Raw genomic sequence first — 20,484 nt, forward strand, 5'->3', positions numbered from 1 at the left:
CTCTTCAGTGCACTGAGCGAGGGTCGGGAATGAGGAGTGTGGAGAAAGAGGAAGAATGGCGGTCTTTCTCCTTTTAATATCTGTAGACCTGGAGGTACTGCTGGGGTGCAGAGGGACGAGGGGCCTCGTTCTCTCACGCATTTTCTTAGGCAGGTCGCTGGGTCTGGCCCCGACACTGGTTACCAAATAGCCTCAAGGAAAGGTCGAGGTTTCAACACTGGCAGCAGAAAATGTGAATGCGAAAGGAGAAAGCATGGAAAACAAACCGGTCTCCTTTGACTGCAGTGGATACTTGGGTTTTTCTCTCCCTACGTGAGTCGTTCCGGCATCATGACCACATGGTGTCTGGGCGCCACAGCAGCACAAGGAAACACTCTGTGGCTTCTTTCAGAGTATTCCCAGTAAGCCATGGAAGTAAGGTTGAATCAATGTCTTCCTCTTCCCAGAGCGGCCTGCAGAAGCCCTGCCCACTGTCTCCTAGCCTCACCTTTGGCCCCTGCAGGCCATCGGTGCTGTTAAAGTTCCTGTTCACCTGACACAAGGTGGAATTGTCTGGAAAACCATTTCTGATGGGATGCTCAAGTGCCAGGCCCAGGAAACAAACAGCTGTCAGTGAATGAGTAAACGAGGCTCATTTTTAGTTCTGTAATGACACCCTAAGGCCAGGCCGGCATTCAGACTGTTATCACTGCTGGTGCCTGGCCTCATGGGCCAGGGAAAGGCACCAGGGGCTCAGAGGCCAGTCCCGGTGGGAGCGCTCATCCTTCCTTCCCCGGCGTCAATCCTCAGGGCTCGGCAGCCAACCTGGATTCCATAGGGCCAGGGTGTTGGTCCCTCCTTTATACCCTGCAGGGAAGTCTGTCCAGTGAGGAGTCACAGCAACTTCTATCTTCCTGGCTGTGCCCTGACACCACGCCAAGCCACAGCCAGTGCCTGAAGTCCTGGAATTTCAGCTGCTGGACTGGTGTCGCTCTGGTCTGTGGCACTGCCTACAGCTCCCCCATCTCACTTGAGACACAAGGCAGACGTGAATTCAAGGCTGGCAGAAGCTCTCCAGATCTCCGAGGAACCACCTGGAAGCACTAGCAGCCGTAGAAGTTGTGTCGGGAGCCCCTGCCCTGGGCAGACTCCCCGACAGCACAGTGGCAGAGCCCCGCAGAGGTTTCACGTGCACATCCCGAGCGCAGGCTCCTCTGGATCTGCGGTCGGAAGGCGAACCAGGCTCCACCCCACACACCCAACAGGTGCACCCCTCACGGGAGACCAGCCAGGCTTGTGCCTTTTCAAGTTTTTATTTTTATACATTTTTTTGTATTAAAAAGAAAAGCATAATTACCACAAATTACAAACGACTAAAGCAGGACTAGAATAATGAATGAATCACTTCAGCCTGGAAAGCAGATACTCTCAATAATATTAATGTTATAATACAAGCTCATTCAAGTATTTTACATTTTTTTGTCCTTGTGTGATATCCTAGCACATGGTAAAGATAACGTACTATGAGCATAAGGTGGAACCTTCTCCGCAAAGCCGGTGACACGTTTTCCTCTCCAGTCAGAAATGGGCTGTATGCTCTGATCTTCTCTGCCTCTGCTATCAACACGGCTGAAGGAGAGGGTGGGGCTGGGGCACATCCCGGGCCCCGCGCACACAGGAGACCTGGGGCCCCACTCAGGAGGCACCAGGCGATCCAGACCGCTCTACCCAGGCTTCTGGCAAAAAACCACCACCCTCCCTAGCTAGTCGTCCTTCTTGCCCCTCCTCCCCACTGCCAGGGCTTTCTGAGCAACTTTCTTTTAAAAAACCAATCATCAGGAAAAGGAAAAAAAGAGCTACAACAGAACAAAACAAAAACATAACAACTTTGACACGGGGGCTCTGCACCTGGATCTGAGCCCAAGGGGTCCAGGCTGGGGCAGGGTTGGGCAGCCCCTCTCTACTGGTAGTGCCTTTACTCCCAGATTCAGGAGAGCACGAGAGAAACCTGCCCCTTAGCAGGGCCGAGGTACACAGACCCTCTGATGTTTGAGGCCCAAAGGTTGTGTTGGCATGGACCAATCCTGGAAGGGTACAGGACGAACAGAAGGATTGGGACAGGCTGTTGCTTTGTGTCTCTGATCTTGGATCCCCATGGAGGATGGCGCTTGTCACAGATACATCGGTCCTAAATTCAAGTGTCTTCAGAAAGTGAAGATGTAAACTACTCTTTGCAACATTAACTCCGAACATGTTACAAAAAAAAAAAAAAAAAAAACAAAAAAAAAACAAAGAAAAGAAAAAAAAAAAAAAGGAAGAAAAAAGCCCCCCCAACCCCAGCCTGTGTTGAGATGATGTCCTCACCTCCCCACCCAAAAGGGGCTTCCTCTTTGTGGGGTGTCTGTGCAGAGGATCAGGGAGAGGATGGCAGCCTCCTGGCCTGGGAGTAAACTCTAGATAAGAACAGCCTTTCCCCACACTCCCAAGGCTTCCTTGTGCCCCCAAACCCAGCAGAGGACAAACACTGAGGTTTCTGTGGTGCTGGATACAGTACAGGCCCGAGCAACCCAAAGGAAAGAAAGAGGCAATGAAGGGAAGGAAGAGGGCGTCCAGTGTCTGGCACACTGTGGGGCAGGCACCAGATTGGGCAGGGAGAGGCCTCAAAGCCCACTGTCAGAGCAGAGACCAGACACTCATCCTTGGCTTTTGAGACAACCGGCTCACAGGAACTAAGATGGGCTTCCCCATACTAACTGCTGGGAGGGCAGAGATGGGGGAGGGCACAGGCCAAAGCAATGAGGTGCCCGAGACAGAGGGCAAGCCCTAGCCAGCCTGAGATACTGTCTCCGACTCCCAACTTTAGGGCCCGACAGAAGAAGCAATTGAAAAGGGCCAAGAGGCATGAGCACATGACCACCACCACCCTGTGGTGAGTGTGTTGGCACACCGCACCCAGCCCCGTTTGTGAGGGTCAGTTCTGGGTCACCCTCCCTAGCTTTGGATGCCAGGAGACTCCAGCCATTCCACTGTCATTCACAGCCCAAGTCAAGCAGTCAGTGGCCGGAGAAGTCAGGTATACTCTATGTCCACATATACCTTCCTGCCACAGGGCTTCTCCAACTGGCAGGACCCCCCCACCCTCAAAGCCTCCTCAATCTCTCGTTCCCAGGCGGGGTCAACTGGAGGGTGGGCAGAGATAGCTGCAGAGGGGGAACGCAAGATTGGGATACCCACCCGGCCCAAGCGAGGACAACGGCGTCTCTCTCCACCTTTTAAGAGACAAATCCTCCTTGAGGTCTCAGATCTATCAAGGGAACGCAAGAAAGGTTTCCAAGCCTCAGCTGCCAAGTGTTCACCTTTCCCCTCTGAGGTGGGGGAGACAGTCAAGCTGAGGACAAGTGTGTCCCAGATCCAGGCCAATGCTGTCCTCCAACAGTCTGAAGCAAACTTGGCCATTGCGTTCCAAGGGTAGGATGAAGGGTGTCACGGCAGGACGGGCCCTGGCGTGAGGCAACAGCAAGCAGAGCAAGGACACGACAGTGGCAGCAGTGTACAGACACGGGACGTCAGCTTCAAATGATGCAACAGCGGAGATATTTTGGGCACGGCTCCGATGTGAGCCGCCCCCAACTCTCTTGCCTACAGGCAGGAGGCACTGTACATGCAACAATCCAGAGACAGATTCTAGTCAATCCAGCCCAGGCACATCCAGAGAAGGTGGGAGCTCTTCGAGTTGACTCCACCGAGGAAAACAGGCATTTGGGTATTTCAGATTCCCACTCCACAATAAGGCAACTTTTAAAAAAATACTATTTCCAAGAACAAAACAAGAAAATTCCAAGGGTAGGGGAAAGACATCACTTTCTGTGGATTAGGTGGGGGTTTTCTGATGGTTTTTTTTGGTCTTTTATGGTCGATTTTGTCTTTTTTTTTTTTTTTTTTTTTTTTTCCTTTTCCATTTTCCCAAGGATGGAAAGGTCAGAGAAAAATAAAATAAATCATCTTTCAATAGTCTCTTCTGGTATGAGCAGCGTCTCTCTGGGCTGGGGAGTAAGGGGCATGGGGGGAGGGGAGTGGAGAGAGGTCGAAACCTTCCCCACCCCCACTTCTAGATCCTTTGGTTTCCTTCTCCCGGAAGATGGCAGGAGGGCGTGGTAGGGACAGCAGGGAGAGAATAAGGTGATGGCAAGCCCCAGATGATCAAGGAGCTGGTGCTCGTGGGGCCCAGGGACGCTGCCAGAGCCTTCTGTGAAACAGTGCTGGGCAATGGGGCCCACAGGGCCTTTCTGTGGGCTGCATAGTTGGCTGCAGGGGGAGCAGGAGGCAGCTGTGGATGGGGACCAGGGTTGCGGCCTACCAGCCGCGGGCAGGGCTGCAGAGTGATTCTGGTAATCCAGACGAACTATCAATAATTTAAAACTTGAGATATATATATATATACATATATATATATATATGTATATATATATATACGTATATATATATATATATATAAAATTTCCCCCCTTACCCTCCCCCCACCCCCCAGAAGAAGCTAGGATGTGAAGAAGAGCCATGGGGAGAGAAGAGGGAAGGGGTGTGTGGAGGCTCCTGCCCAGGGGCACCTCTGATAGCCCAAATGGTGTACACACTGCTACTCAGCACGAAGGCCCATCCTAACGACTACAGGCCTGTCCCTTCTCTGTCCCCTCTCCTGGGACTGGGCACCCCCACAGACTCTCACCTACCCCCTCCATCCCTTCTCCCCACAAACCCCAGGGCTAAAGGGTTTTTCACTTTCCCAAAGTCTGTGTGTCCGAGTGCTGGCTTGTCCATTTAGCGTCTTCTCTGATGGGCTGGCCGGGAGCTGGTGTGGGGGGTTGGCTGACCACGGCGGAGGGCCTGCCGGAAGACTGGGAGGGGCACCGCCTCCTGCCCTCGCCGCTGCCACCTCCTGCTGCCACTGGGTGTCGCTTGTGGTTGCCCTCCTCACCCATGGGGGGCTGCAACAGAGGAGGGAGTCAGAGGTGATGAGGGAGCACTACTGCCCACACCCCCTTCCTTGCCAGAGCTGTCTAGAGACCCCTAACTTCCTACCTCCCAGTGTAGATGATGAATGTAGGTTTATAACCCTAAAAACTAGTCACCCGTTTTATTAAGCACATCTCCATGCCAAGAGGCCCAGACTTGTGCTGGTTTATGCACATTCACTCCTGTGGTCTACACCACCCTTTGATGTAGACATGACCATCTGATTTCACAGATGAGGACACCAAAGCATAGAAAAATAATTTGCCAAGGGTCCGAGAGCTTTTAACTGGTAAAGACAAAATCTGGACCAGGCCCATCTACCTCTGACGCCCAGTCCTTTATCCATACAAGTTTCTGCTCCCCTTCTGAGAAGAGGTCACTGCTCAGGAGATGGTGCGTGGAACGTGGCATGCAATATGCTGCAATGCCTCCGCTCAGAAGGCCCAGATGCTCCTGGGGACTGCCTCATGCCCCTCAAGGGCCTAAAAAGGACACTGATCTTAAGAGTCAGACTGGGATCCAGTCTAGCCTCACCACTGCTAAAGGTCCTGTAACCCCGAGGACACTTCCTTCCCTTTCTGGGCACCAAGGGTGGAGCCCTTCTTGCTCTACTCCCAACAGGTCTCCCTATTCTCTGCACATGTACTCCCCACTCCAGGCCCAGAAAGGAGGAAGACCTTAAGGATGGAAGACAACGGACTCATCTTTTTGTCAGGACACCTGAGCAGCGCTGCCACTATCTCACTGGCTGGCCATGGGCTCCAGTTCATCCACTGCTATAGTGATGAAAACAGTAACCCTTCTTGCTTCATATTATAAAGGTTAAAGGAGGTCAGTGTAAGTGCCTAGCACAATGAGTGTTAATTTTTAAATAAATGTGAGGACTATTATTTACTTCTATTTTCCCTTTTGCTAAAAGGGTTCAAGGGAATAAGATGACTGACATATCCCTACTACATTATAAACTCTCTGAAGGAAAAAGACTTTTACTTATCTCTGGAGTCCCTGAAGCACCTAGCACAGAAGAGGAACCAGCAGTAATAACTTTGACCCACCACTGGATGTCACTGTTGAGTCACTGCTCCAAGAAGATGAAGTGGGTGGAGCAGGGAAGAACAGGACATATTTTATAAACTTCTGGGGTTAGAACTGACCTCTCCCAGAAAGACATTGACCTTGGGTACTCATCCTGATCACCTCTAACTAGGGCACAGAAGCAAGGAGGGTTAGAGATAATAGGGAAAGAGCATTATGATGGTTTAGCCACATCCACCATGGGAAAGGGAGGAAGGAGCAACCATACACCCTCCAATTAGCCTTCACTGCCCAACTTCTCACACCCTCTGTTTAACAAAGTAACTAAGGCCCAAATGGGGGCAGGAAGGGTCCCTGAGCTAGTGGCACAGCTGGGATCAAAATCCAGGTATCCTGATGTCTGGTCCAGTTTTCTTTCTAGGACAATCAGGGTGGGAAAGACGAGAGATATCCACTCACATCCACTCGGAAGTCTTCAAGACGTCGGAATTTGCCGAGGTATTCTTGAAGTTTGGGGTCAATGTCCAAATTTTTGGCTTTGGAATATTTCAAGAAGGCCCAGAACTTCTCCAGCCCATACAGCTGACCTGCAGGGAAAGAGGAGACAGAGGTAGAGAGACTTGGCTGCTGAGAAGTTGAGAATAGAGAGGCTCAGGAGAGGGAGGTATGACATGATACAGACAAGGCCAGGCAGAGCTAGGGGCCGAGAAGAGAAGACTGAGATGACCAGGGCTCACAGAGCCCCAACTCTTGACTCTTACCAGCTTCATAGTCCTTCACAGTTTCCTCCTGAAAGTCCTTAAATATGTCCAGCCGGAACTTCTTTTCCAGGCCATAACTGTAGTATCGAAAAAGGCACTCCAAACCATATCTGTAGAAGAACACAAGCCAGTGAAATTGGGACAGTTTCTTTATCTGTAAAACAGGAAATGCACCTGGATGCCAGATGAACTATGAAACAGTTTAAACACATGGATTATTGAGAAAATGGTAAGCATACTTTGAGAAGGCTAACATTTAATGCTAGTCTAAATGAGTCCAGCATTAAATGTTTGCCAAGGGTCAGCAAACTGAGGCCGAATGAACGACAGCATCCTGCCCACACCCATTTGCCTATGAAATATCACTGGTTGCTTTCTGCTACAAGAGCAGAGTAGTTGAAACAGAGACTTTATGTCCCACAAAGCCCAAGATATTTGTTGTCTGTCCCTTATGCAAAGTTTGTCAATCACTGGCATGAACTCTCTGCAAAGCCATTTGACCATGCCAATTAGTAGGTTTCTTCATTTACCTCAGAAATTTCAATTCTAGGAACATATACCAGGGAAATGACCAAAAATGTAGACTTAGATTGTATAGATGTACAAAACTGTTCATAGTAGCATTATTTTGAAAAATTTAAATGTCTTAGAGAAGCGATTAAGAAAAATCATGGTAACTTAGTACAACAGAATAATATAATCTATTAAAAATTATAATGTAAATATACACTCATGGATACTGAGAGATGTTTACAATATATTATAAAGTAGAAAAAACACGTTTCAAACTGTTATATGTAGAATGAACCCACTGCTGTAAACAAATATGTAAAATTTATATCTATACATGCACACAAAGTCTGGAAGGGCACAGACTACATATATTAAATATATTGACACTGGTTATATCTTTGGGAATTGGGATTTTCAAATGACCTTGTCTCATGTAACAACTTCTGTAACATGGCAAAAAGGTTAAGTATTTTAACAACATGGAAAAATGCTCATGCTTATAAATGATAAATAAGACATAAAAAGGCATTCCTTGCATGACCTAAATATATATAATATGGCAGAACATTAACACTGGTTGTCTCTGTACTGAAGGACGTTTCCCCCAGCTTCTTTAAACATTTCTGTCCTCTTCAAATTGCTTACAGAGAAAACATTTTACCTTGGGAGAAAAAGTGTCCCTTCAAAGTTTTTTGGGTTTTTTTTGAATAGTAAAAATTTTGAAAGCAACCGAATTATCTATTAATAGGAGACTAGTTAAATAAATTATGGTACATCTATACAGTGTAAGACCATACAAGCTATAAAAAAAGAACAAGAAAGTCATTTATAAATGGATACAGAATGATCTCTAAAATACCGCCTTCAGTAAAAAAGCCAGGTGCAAAATAATATCTAATAGAGGCCACCTCCTGTGTAAACAAAAGGGGTGTGTGGGGAGACTACCTAGGTCTGTTCTTGCTTACATAAGCAAAGTATTTTTGGGAAGCACTCACAAGAGTCTAACAATACTGGCTGCCTGTGGGGAAAGGAACTAGACGGCTGTAAACTAGGATAAGGAGACTCCTCACTTGCTATATAACCTTCCAACTTCTTCGAATTTTGAATATATTACTCATTCACAGTAATAATTTTTTACAAAGTACATGAAATATATACACAATAGATTTCCAATTACAGTTCTGGAAGTAGACCCAATAGAGAACCCTCACCATGCCCCCAAGCCCCAGCCAGAGCCTTCATCCCAATCCCACTCACCTGTAGCCTTCTTTGGCATCCTCCAGAGCCAGCTGCTTGAACTCCTCATACATCTTTTTGTTGAAGTGATCTCGGAGGAAGAAGGACCAGAAGCGGAAGAGAGTGTTCATCTCCTGAGACTGGCCAATGCCCAAGCGTTTCCGCTCTGATTGGAGAGGAAGGAGGAAAGATGTGTTTTAGAGCCAGGCTGCCTGTGCTTCAGGGGACAAATGATCCTGGGGCTCAAAGACATCGGTCTTTGCTCCTCCCAATTCCCTTCCTCATCACCTGCCCCCTTAAGTCTTTGGGGAAGTGTTTATTGAGGACTAACTACCCTGCATCAGGCTCTGCTGCTGGGCACTGGGCCTGAGCACCCCCACAAGTAGGTGGCATCAGCTTCTGAACCAGGTCATCCTGGTCTAGCTCTCCACCTCAAAGGTTACTGCTCTCAGCGTGGTTATATAACAAGGAAAAGCATGAACAAATAAGTTGTGCACTCCAACAAACTATATTCTTCACTATATCATCAGTACCGATTATTTCAGCAGTCCTACAATATTAATGAGTAAAAATGGTACCATTAAAAAATATAGGTAAAACACCCAAGAACAAGAAACAAAAGAAAAAAATAGAAAAATCTGATACCATTAAAAAATTAAGAACCTTTGTTTTTTTTGTTTGTTTGTTTGTTTTTTGCGGTACGCGGGCCTCTCACTGTTGTGGCCCCTCCCGTTGCGGAGCACAGGCTCCGGACGCGCAGGCTCAGCGGCCATGGGTCATGACCCTAGCTGCTCCACGGCACGTGGGATCTTCCCGGACCAGGGCACGAACCCATGTCCCCTGCATCGGCAGGCGGACTCTCAACCACTGCGCCACCAGGGAAGCCCAGAACCTTTGTTCTTGAAAGGACATGATCAACAAGGTGAAAAGACAACCCACAGAATGGGAAAAACTATTCGCTAATTATGTTATCTAATAAGAGGCTTGTACCTAGAATATATAAAGAATCATTACAACTTAATAATAAAGACAAACAATCCAGTTAAAAAGTAGACAAGGGATCTGAATAGACATTTCTCCAAAGAAGACACTTCTTACAAATGGCCAATAAGCACATGAAAAAATGCTCATTATTAGCTATCAAAACCGTATCAAATCAAATCAAGTCAAAACCATAAAAAGGTATCACTGCATACTCACTAGGATGGCTATACTCAAAAAGATAGACTTTAACAAGTTTTGTGAGGATGTGGAGAAATCAGAACCCTCATACACTGCTGTTAAGAATATAAAATAGTGCTACCACTTTGGAAATCAGTCTTGCAGTTCCTCAAAAGGTTACGCAGAGTTACACTATGATATGACCCAGGAATCCCACCTCTTCCACTCAAGATAAATGAAAACCTATGTCCACACAAAAACGTGTACAGGAATGTTCAAAGCAGCATTACTCATGATAGACAAAAAGCAGAAACCTAAAATGTCCACTGATTGATGAATGGATAAACAAAATGTGGTACATCCACAGTGGAATGTTATTTGATAATAAAAAGGAATGAAGTACTGATACATGGTACAACATATAATGAACCTTGAAATTATTATGCTAAGGGAAAGAAGTCAGTCACAAAGGACTACATATTGTATGATTCCATGTATATGAAAAGTCCAGAACAGGCAAATCCATAAAGACAGAGAGCCGAGTGGTGGTTGCATAGGCCTGGGAGGAGCTGGGGAGGCGGGGGGATGGGGAGTAACTAGTAAGGGGCACAGGGTTTAGTTCTAAGGTAATGAAAATGTTCTAAAACGGATTCTAGTGATGGATGCACAACTCCTAAATATACTAAAAACCACTGACTGCACTGTACACTTTAAATGGATGAACTGTATGGTATGTAAATTGTTATCTCCATAGATTACACACACACACACACACACACACACACACACACACACACACACACACACACACACACACACACACGAAGAGGAAGTAAGGTAGATGAACCAAGCATTTAGCAGCCTTGTTTTGCTGAATAAAAGGGGGCTGAGTGACTTAATAACTCTAAGTGAGCATTAAGATAGACTCTGAGCATCTTTAGAAACAACCTGACAGAAAGCTACAGTTAAAAGCTATCTCCTCTGTGATAAAAGGTAACATGTGAGAGCATCTAGAGAGGCTCTCTCCTTGCAGTCTCATCTAAAGCAGGGGTCAGCCATCTCTTTTTCTGTGACAGGCTGGAAAGTAAGTATTTTAGGCTTTGCAGATCACGTATGGTCTCTGTCATAAATTCTCTTCCTCCCCACCCCACAAGCACTCAAAAATGTAAAAACCTCTTCTCAGCTCCAGGGCCGTACAAAGATAGGCTGCTGGCTGGAATTGGTCCACAGGCTGTCACTGTTCTAGACAGTATACGCTGTCTCATGCACACCCTTTTGTGACACTGGTGGTCTTGCCAGACACAGGAAAATTCTTGGTATTTTTTATATCAATAGAGAAAGATCAAGGAACAGGAATGTTCTAAGCACCAGACTCTTTTTGCCTCCTGTATTCCAAAACTACCTGGCTATTATGTCATGTCACTTCCTGCTCTGAGGTTATAGAAAATAGTCACCTGCTCCACCAGCCCTTACACTGGATCTAAGTAGTGGTCCAGGAAGCTCAGCCCTCTCCCTCTGTGCTTCTTACCGTTAAGGCAGCGCCTACGATACTTGTGGTAGACGTGTTGTGTGAAGCCGTTTTCCTTGAGCAGCTCGTGGGAAGGATGCTGGAACTTGGGTAGCGATTGAGGGGTACAGCCATAACTGCCAACCGCAGGCGTGCCTTCTGAGGGGCTGGAGCTATAGAGACCATGAAACAGATAGTGTCACCTGGTTCCTCAGAGCTGCCAGCCATCAAATAGGAGGGGCCTCTCTGGTCTCTTCCAGCAGCCAAGATCCAGCCTCTCACAGTGCAACAAACAAAGAGGCCCAGGTACTGTGCTAGGCCCGTAACTTATATCCATGGGTCTCACTCTTTGTACCAACCTTTGGATGCTTTTTTTAACAAAGAGGTCACCGGGGCTCACAGATACTGGGAGTCTTGCCCTGGGTCACAGAGCTAATATTTAACTTCCCATATCTGTACAATGCCCAAACCTGAGCTTTTAGCCATTTACTTATCCCGTGTTAACATTTAACTTTCCTTAATGAGCTGTAATGGGTTAACCCAAACATATTTTTCTTAAAACCATGCCTATCTTTGCAGGGAATAGACTGCATAGGTCGGTGGGTCCCAAATCTTGCTTTGAAACTGAGAACACTGGGGTAGTTTTTCTGAGAAAAAATAAAAAGGAACCTGGGCCCTACTTCCTGAAGCTCAGTCAGGAGATCTAGGGTGGGGTCCAGGAATCTGTATCTTTATTCAACTCCCTAGCTATCTTGAGGGAGGCAGCAGACACCCACTTTTGAAATCAACTGAGCTATCCTCTTGAGAGAATGCCATGTGACCACCACACTTCAGAAGACAGCCTTCCTCTTCCTGGGATCTGGATTAAGCTCTCTAGACTACGCCTGTTTTTTTGGATTTGGATGAGGGCCCTTTCCTTAAAGTTTCTTTAATTTGCAGACCAAAGAGTTTCTCTCTTCTTGGTCCCATCAATGTCACGGCTCTGCTGCCCGCCCTGCAGTCAGCCTGACCTCCCTTCCCCACTGTCCCATACCTGATGGAAGCGGTCCGGGGCCTGTGCTCTCGGGAATCCATCACCCAGCCCACGTGACTCTCCAAGGGTGGGTTCGAGCTGTGTCTGGTCTTCCTTTTCCGAGGCATCTGCAAAGGTCAGTCCGGGACTTGTTACTAATTGTACTCATCCAACAGTGAGGAGCATCAAGCATTTGTAGGACTAAGATTCCCTCCTAGGTATGAGTTATCTCACAATTTATAAAGCATTTTCATGTCTATTTTCACACAATGTCCACAGCTGTAAGCTAGGAGCTGACACACCTATTTCACAGGTGAGGAGATCGAGGCTTGCTGGTGACATGATCTGCTCAAAGACCCACACCTGGTCAGTACTCCTTAGGCCTTACCATGGCTACATGCAGCCACCACGCCCATGCCCAGTCCATCTTGCAGAAGTGTCACTCAACCCTGGTGGGCCCACCAGCCTAAGAATACGGAGCAGGTGGGGGATGTGGCACTTTCTTGGCTCAAGGCAAGAGAGAGAAGCAGAGCTCTAGAATGCAATGAAGTGAGCCCAAGACTCTTAGCAGCTCAGCAGGAACGCCTCACCTTAGCATCTAGCGTCCGACCTTCCTTCACCACTGGATAAAACCGTGACGTCTGGCTTGAGTCTTTGAGCTGCGGTGTCCGAGGAGTGCGAGGGGTCCTGGCGTTGCGATAGTTTGGCGACTCTGGGACAGTGGTTGGTAGAGAGCGGGCAATGGTGGAGGGCTCGGGGGCACCAAACAGCTTGTTGGCCAGGGCGTCAGTGGGAACTGCAGAGGCAGAGTGGGGACAGTAAGCAGAGGTAGGCCTGTGAATGCCTGTCCCTCTAAAGGCCCTGCCGGACGGCTCCAGACCCTCCCACCCAGGCCAGGGTGGCAGGTGTCACCTCTCACCTTGCTGGAAGCGAGGTGGTCCAGGAGGGACCTCTTGGTTGGGATCCACAGGGGGCTCAGGGGTTAGTGTGTCAAACTGCTCCCGACTGATCATGTTGACTTTCTTGAAGTTCTCGACTTCTTGCTGCAGAGGGTACGAGATGAGGCAAGATGCTGGTAAGAAGACTGCCCTAGCCTGTTTAGGGATCAAGATATGCAGGAAGCTGAAGAGGGCAGCTCCCGCGACCACATACATGGAATTCTGGTCCCCAGGTTCTCAGCTGCCCCGTCACTATGCCTCAACCCCAGGTACCCAGGCATGAGTGTGCTAACCCAGAATGGGGGAGTACTTGCCCAGCCCTCTCTGCAGCAGCACTGAGGTCAGGACTCCGGTTCCCCAGGAACGTGCTATAGACTCCCCCACCCCGATTCTCTTCCTGTAATTCTCTCCTCATCTCCACCAAACACACTACTACTCACAACAAAGGCTCACCAAAGGCCAACAGACCACCACAACATACCCACTCTGCAAACACCTAGTACACCAGTTTTGACTGTTTCCAGGTAGCAGTGATTTTTTTAAAAGACTTATCTTTCCTCCATATTTCACACTCAAAGCAAGTTCCTCAAAAGGCCTTTAAACTTTTATATATGCCTAAATATTGATGAACAGAAATGACAATCCAATCCCTACTCTATTCCTCACCAAAGTGTCTAGCCAACTTAAGACATTAAACATGGATGCTCAAAAAGCAGAATAACCACCTCTTACACTGACACAGTCTACAGCGTTCAGGTCGAGCATCACCCCCTTTTGTTAGATGAAGATGCTGAGGCTCTGTGCCCAAGGTCACACGGCTTGTCAGCCTTCCTCTTCCACATGTGACAGGCACCCCAGGCCCCACCACCACTGCTATGCCCAAGACTCACCTTGATCTGGGAATACTCGGGTTCAAACTTCTCAGTCCACAGGTCCTGCTCGTAGTAGAAGAGCCCATCGTTAATGACCTTGGCCAGCTCAGCGCTCATCTTGGCACGTGAGGTGTGGTTGCCTGTGCGGTCCCCCCCCGGGTGCCGGCGCATGTAAGGTGGTGTCTGGGTGACAATGAGGATCTTGTTGACATCCCGGTCATCAATCTCATAGTCAGAGTCCTCATCAGACCAGGCGGTAAAGGTGTTCTTCCGCCCATCCATCTGCTCCATTTCCTCGTCAAACAGGAAATCCAGTTCCTCTTGCTCGTCTTGATCCTTGGACATCAGCTGCTGAGAGGGCAGCTGCTGAGGCAGAGTGGTCGGGTGGAGGAACCTGGGCTCCTCTGACTTCTAACATGGGGGCAGACCAAGGAGAAAGGGAATCACCACGGAATCACCTTATACCAGGCTCTGTCTCTGTCCCCTCAACAGGAGAAGCCCTGACCCCTCAACATGGGACTGTTACAACTGCGGCCCTGATAATGCCAGTAAGTCACAGCTGTCAGCCTCAGATTCAGCCTCATGGAAAAAGGATGTCCCATACGAGTCCAGGTTTCTCCGCTCACAGCTCACATCAGTCATTCATAAACACTGACATAACAAGTTCCCTGCATGTAGGAACTGCACTCTCATTTACCTAAATATGTATCCGCCACAGCACCTGGCCTGACAGTGGGTACAAGTTCAACAGGCTGATTCATTCATTTGTCCATCCTCAACACCTCCCAGTAAACTGGAAGCTTCACCAGGCAAGAACCACAGCTGCCTTGCCTTCCATCATATCCAGTACTTAGACTGGGAAATACCAACAGCACATGTTCAACTACTTGATAAATGGGCAAGTACCCACTGGTACCAGGCCCTGTATGAAGACCCTAAAAGCAGAATAATGAACAAGACCAGGTCCTTGAATTTATGGAGCTCTCAGTTTAGTGGGAGAAAAAGTCAACCAACCAACCAACTGCAGTGTGTTATGGTAAGGACTATAAATAGGCCTCGCGGGAGTACATGAGGAGTAGCACTTAACCAATTGGGGGTGGGAGTGGGGACAGTCAGGGAAGGCTTCCCAGAAGAAGTGACTATGAAAGGATGTGCATAAGTAAGCCAGATGAAGGCAGGGACAAGGACGGTGAGAGGCAAAAAACAAAACAAACAAACAAAAACACAGCATGTCCCAAAGGCAAGAGAAAACAAGACTGCTTTCACCCAAAACAAAGTATTTCAGAGTGTTGATAGGCTGAATTTATCTGAAATTTAGGAGGTAAAGCATTTGTCTACCCCATAGTATATATCTAAACGTCAATCCCCTGCTATGCAAAGCGCTTTCTGTATAAACTCTAACGCTATTCTCTTTTGGAAGGTTCACGATAGGTCAGGTGGGAGTGGGGACTCGAATTCTGGAATGGGGGCTAAGCACGGCTCCACCTTTCCAAAGCCTTTGCAGTCTGCAGCACTGAACTGAACTCTGTCAGGTCCTTGTGCACTTACTACCCTACCCTCTCTCCTCATGACTCCAGCCTAACCTCTGATACTTTCTGGAAAACCGCAGCCAGAACAGACTGGGAAGTCGGGGTATAAACAGGAAGGGAGGAGGACGAAGCAGTTGAGAGGGGTGGTCACAATGGAAAAGGGAGCACAGAATTCCATAAACCCAAAGTCCAAGGTCACCTCTGAGGCTTCCTCACAAGCCCCAGACCAAGAAGGTCTCCAAAGAAGGGATGGCAATGGGCAGGTGAATGGAGCAAAAGTCTGCTCCTGGAAAAGGGGCAGTAATTTTAGTCTGAGATTGAAACACTTCTGTAACGGGGGACTAAATGTGATCTATTCATATATTGCTTTACTATTTCTAGAGCAGTCTAATCCTTCCTCACTTCCATCTGAAGACAGAGAAAATGAAGCCTTCATATATTAAAGAAGTTTCCCAAGGTCACCAGCCAGCAATGACAGGAGACCTGTGCTCTAGTCGAGACTCTGTACAGACCGTGTGTCTGCTCCCTCTCCCTTCCCTCTTCAGAAGGTCTGAGGGGCTTATGCATGGGACAGTGAGGACAAATTCAGGGGGAAGGCACTAAAAATGCAGCCCCAGGGATTTAGATGGGGTCAAAAGAACAGCCAAGGGACTTCCCTGGCAGCCCAGTGGTTAAGACTCCACTTTGCCACTGCAGGGAGCATGTGTTCAACCCCTGGTCGGGGAACTAAGATCTTGCATGCCACACGGAGTGGTCAAAAACAAAAATAACAGGCAAGAATTAAGAAACACTTAATACTTAATGAGACACTGCTGCCAAAGGCTGCATGATCTCCTCCTGTGAAAAATGCCATTTAGGATCTCACGGAGCTAAGGTTGTCCTGAGGGGTGATCCCCACTGGAAATGGAAACAGGCCATATCAGCCTTCCTGCAGTCACTGGTGACCTCCAGCTCACATTACAACCCCGAGCCACCCAGCTTGCCTGCCAGCCCCTACAAGTCCAGAGCTCTGTGCCTTTGCAACACCCCTCCCCACACTACAGGCCAGGCCCCTAGAACCTAGTGTGGGTGGCACGGCTCACCCACCTTGGGTCGTGCTGGGGAGGGCCGAGGTCTTTTCTTCACTTCAATCCAGTTCTCAGAATCCAGGTCAGGGAGGCTGGCAGACAGGCCCTTGGGCAGGGTCTTTAGGTTGCTGACTTCCTCTGTTTTAGTTGGCACTGGGGTGACAGCACGGGGAGAGCCAGGCGCCGACTCTGAAGGGTAGAAAGGGGAGATCCTCATCCCTCCAGCCCTCCTCCTAACGGCCAGAGGACAAGGGCAACAAGGAGGCATCCACATGCCAGCAGGGTACCTACCTGTCTCCTTCTGATAGTGCTGGCGGGGCACAAACTCTGGGCAGTTGAGAAGCTGGGAGAAATCAGTCTGGGAATAATCCACTATTGGGGGACCAGGAAGAGGCCATTTCTCTGGTTCCTCCCTCCGGCGGACTTTTTCATCAACGATCTCCACCACCTTGCTGTCCTTTAGGGCCTGCAGGGGAGAAAGAGGGAGAAGATGCAGAGGAAAGTCATGAACAGACTGAGATCTTGGAAGCTGGTGGATGACTGAGCCCCATGAGCTCAGGGATAAGTTCAGTGCTGGCAGGAGTATAAGAAAAGTGGTACCATCTTCCACGACCAGTGGACCAGTGAGATGTTCAAACTTGTAGGAGGGTACCAACATGAAAAACACAGCTGCCCTCTGACTCTGCCATTCTACTTCCAGGTATCAGCCCCAGAGAAATACTTGCACAAACAGGTGACAATATGTGTAAGGTGTGGATACAAGGCCATTCACAGCAACATTGTCTGTAAAAGGAAAAAACTGGAAACTACCTACGCTTGCCACCACATAAGCAACTTAAACCAATTATGGCACATCCATTCAATGGAACACCATTCAGACTTAAAAATCAGCTTCAAATGTGCTGAGGTGGTAACAGTCACAAAAAAGCAGGTGTAGGTCAGTGAGTTTAAGATCCCATTGGGGGACTTCCCTGGCGGTCCAGTGGTTAAGACTTCGCCTTCCAGGGACTTCCCTGGTGGTGCAGTGGGTAAGACTCCACGCTCGGCCTGGGTTCAATCCCTCGTAGGGGAACTAGATCCCACATGCATGTCGCAACTTAAAGAGTTCACATGCCACAACCAAGGAGCCTGCCTGTCGCAGCCAAGACCCGGCGCCACCAAATTAATTAATTAATTAATTAAAACGAAAAAGAGACTTTGCCTTCCAATGCAGGGGTTGCGGGTTCGATCCCTAGTGGGGGAGCTAAGCTCCCACATGCCTTGAGGCCAAAAATCAAAACATAAAACAGAAGCAGTAGGGCTTCCCTGGTGGCGCAGCGGTTGAGAGTCCGCCTGCCGATGCAGGGGACACGGGTTCGTGCCCTGGTCCGGGAAGATCCCACATGCCACGGAGCGGCTGGGCCCATGAGCCATGGCCGCTGAGCCTGCGCGTCCAGAGCCTGTGCTCCGCAGCGGGAGAGACCACAACAGTGAGAGGCCCACAAAAAAAAAAAAAAAAAAAAAAAACAGAAGCAATATTGTAACAAATTCAATAAAGACTTAAAAAAAAAAAATCCCATTGGTGTTTGAATTTTTAAGTAAAAACATACAAATGCACACAAATTTTTCTAGGACTCACAGGTAAAGTGCTACAGGTGTTTCTCTCTGGGAAAAGGGTGAAAAATCTAGTGGGGAGAAGAGTTTCCCTTTAAAAATCTTTTAGGGGCTTCCCTGGTGGTGCAGTGGTTAAGAATCCGCCTACCAATGCAGGGAACACGGGTTCAAGCCCTGGTCCGAGGAGATTCCACATACCGCAGAGCAGCTAAGCCCGTGCTCCACAACGACTGAGCCTGCGCTCTAGAGCCCGCGAGCCACTACTGAAGCCTGTGCGCCTAGAGCCTGTGCTCCACAACAAGAGAAGCCACCGCAACAAGAAGCCCGTGCACTGCAACTAAGAGTAGACCCCGCTCACTGCGACTAGAGAAAGCCCACGCGCAGCAACAAAGACCCAACACAGCCAAAAATAAATAAAATAAAACAAATTTATTTTTTAAAAAATTAAAATTAAAAAAATAAAAAATAAAAATATTTTAAATGGAAGAGGAAAACATTTTAACATGTGACAACATACTCTGTTGGTGAGGCTGGGGAAGAGGCACTCTCATATACTGCTAGTAAGAATGCAAAAGGCACACCCACTAGAAAGGGAATCAGTTAACAGCTAGCAAAATTACATATGCATTTGCCTTTCAGTTCAACCATCCCACTTCTAGAAAGCTACACCAAAGACACTGGCTAAAACATGAAAAGATTATATAAATATATGCACTTGTAAATAAGAATGAGGAGTACCTTTCTTCTACTACTACTACTACTACACGGTCAGCTCCCAGATATATTAAGTGAAAGCAAAAAAACCGTGAAGAAATACATGTGCTATATGTTAATGGTCATCTACGAAAGGGGGAGTATATAATACACACAGAGGCATTTACTTAATTTTTTTAAGGGAAAGATTCAAAAAAGGTTGCTTATAGTAAAAGAAAGGGGATTGCTTCCACCTAAATGTCCACCAACAGATGAATGGATAAAGAAGATGTGGCACATATGTACAATGGAATATTACTCAGCCATAAAAAGAAATGAAACTGAGTTATTTGTAATGAGGTGGATAGACCTGGAGTCTGTCATACAGAGTGAAGTAAGTCAGAAGGATAAAAACAAATACCGTATGCTAACACATATATATGGAATCTAAGAAAAAAAAAATGTCATGAAGAGATTAGTGGTAGGATGGGAATAAAACACAGACCTACTGGAGCATGGACTTGAGGATATGGGGAGGGGGAAGGGTAAGCGGTGACGGTGTGAGAGAGTGGCAGGGACATATACACACTACCAAATGTAAATTAGATAGCTAGTGGGAAGCTGCCACATAGCACAGGGAGTTCACCTCTGTGCTTTGTGACCACCTAGAGGGGTGGGATAGGGAGGGTGGGAGGGAGGGTGATGCAAGAGGGAAGAGATATGGGAACATATGTATAACTGATTCACTTTGTTGTAAAGGAGAAACTAACACACTATTGTAAAACAGTTATACTCCAAAAAAGATGTTAAAAAAAAAAAGGGGGGAAAAAGGTGTAAGAAAATTTTAAGTCAGGCTTCTATGAACATACCATCTGACTTTGGAACCACATAAATGTTTTCTATAAATGTAAAACAAGAAGGGGTAAGAAAGCAATCCCCAAAACGTGAAAGCAAAGCGAAACTAATGAAACTAATATATATTAAGTTAAAGGAACAACCACAAAAAAATTATTTCAAGTTGAAAACAGTCACTGACTGTATAAATAGGAAAAAAAATTTTTTAGGAGTAGGAGAGGCACTATAAGTATAATGTGTATAAACTGTAAAGTAAAACAAATGAATAGTTATGTTGATGTTGTTAGGAATTAGGATTTTTGGCATGGGAGAAAGTAGTAGTTACAAATAAAAGATACTTGGGGTTATGTATAGACCCTATAGAAATTTTAATAGAAAATATCAGTATAATCTCATGATGTATTTTATTAAAACAAACAAAAACCTCTGGAAACAACGACCAATCAAGTAGCAATAAACACCACTACAATTCAAACTGTGGTATCTAAATACCCAAAATACCACTTCCCCAAAATAGAGGACCTAGAGTTCCTTAAAAAAAAAACGGCCAATTTCAGATCCGGGACAACATAAACCAGGGTCCCACTGGCCAAAGACACAACAATTTGATTCAGCATAATAACTACAGTAAGTTGAAATAAACAAAATGTTTGAATCTACAAGTTTGTAATGATATTAAATGATACTAACACACAAAAAAACAAACCCGAAACTCACTGTTCA

At 47.1% G+C, this 20,484-nt stretch overlaps 1 protein-coding gene across 1 annotated transcript in view; it reads right to left on the minus strand.

Moving 5' to 3' along the window:
* Window positions 1–1,273: 1,273 nt before the first annotated feature.
* Window positions 1,274–20,484, minus strand: part of LARP1 (La ribonucleoprotein 1, translational regulator) — a 58,349-nt gene continuing 39,138 nt past the window's right edge. Inside the window, 11 exon segments of the mRNA XM_059062981.2 lie at window positions 1,274–4,961; window positions 6,484–6,611; window positions 6,786–6,895; window positions 8,556–8,700; window positions 11,224–11,375; window positions 12,236–12,342; window positions 12,805–13,010; window positions 13,134–13,257; window positions 14,043–14,435; window positions 16,640–16,809; window positions 16,912–17,086. Coding sequence (XP_058918964.1) covers window positions 4,752–4,961; window positions 6,484–6,611; window positions 6,786–6,895; window positions 8,556–8,700; window positions 11,224–11,375; window positions 12,236–12,342; window positions 12,805–13,010; window positions 13,134–13,257; window positions 14,043–14,435; window positions 16,640–16,809; window positions 16,912–17,086 — 1,920 coding nt within the window. The 3' untranslated portion in view covers window positions 1,274–4,751.

This window comes from Kogia breviceps, chromosome 4 (genome assembly GCF_026419965.1).
Source record: "Kogia breviceps isolate mKogBre1 chromosome 4, mKogBre1 haplotype 1, whole genome shotgun sequence".
NCBI classification, from domain to species: Eukaryota; Metazoa; Chordata; class Mammalia; order Artiodactyla; family Physeteridae; genus Kogia; species Kogia breviceps.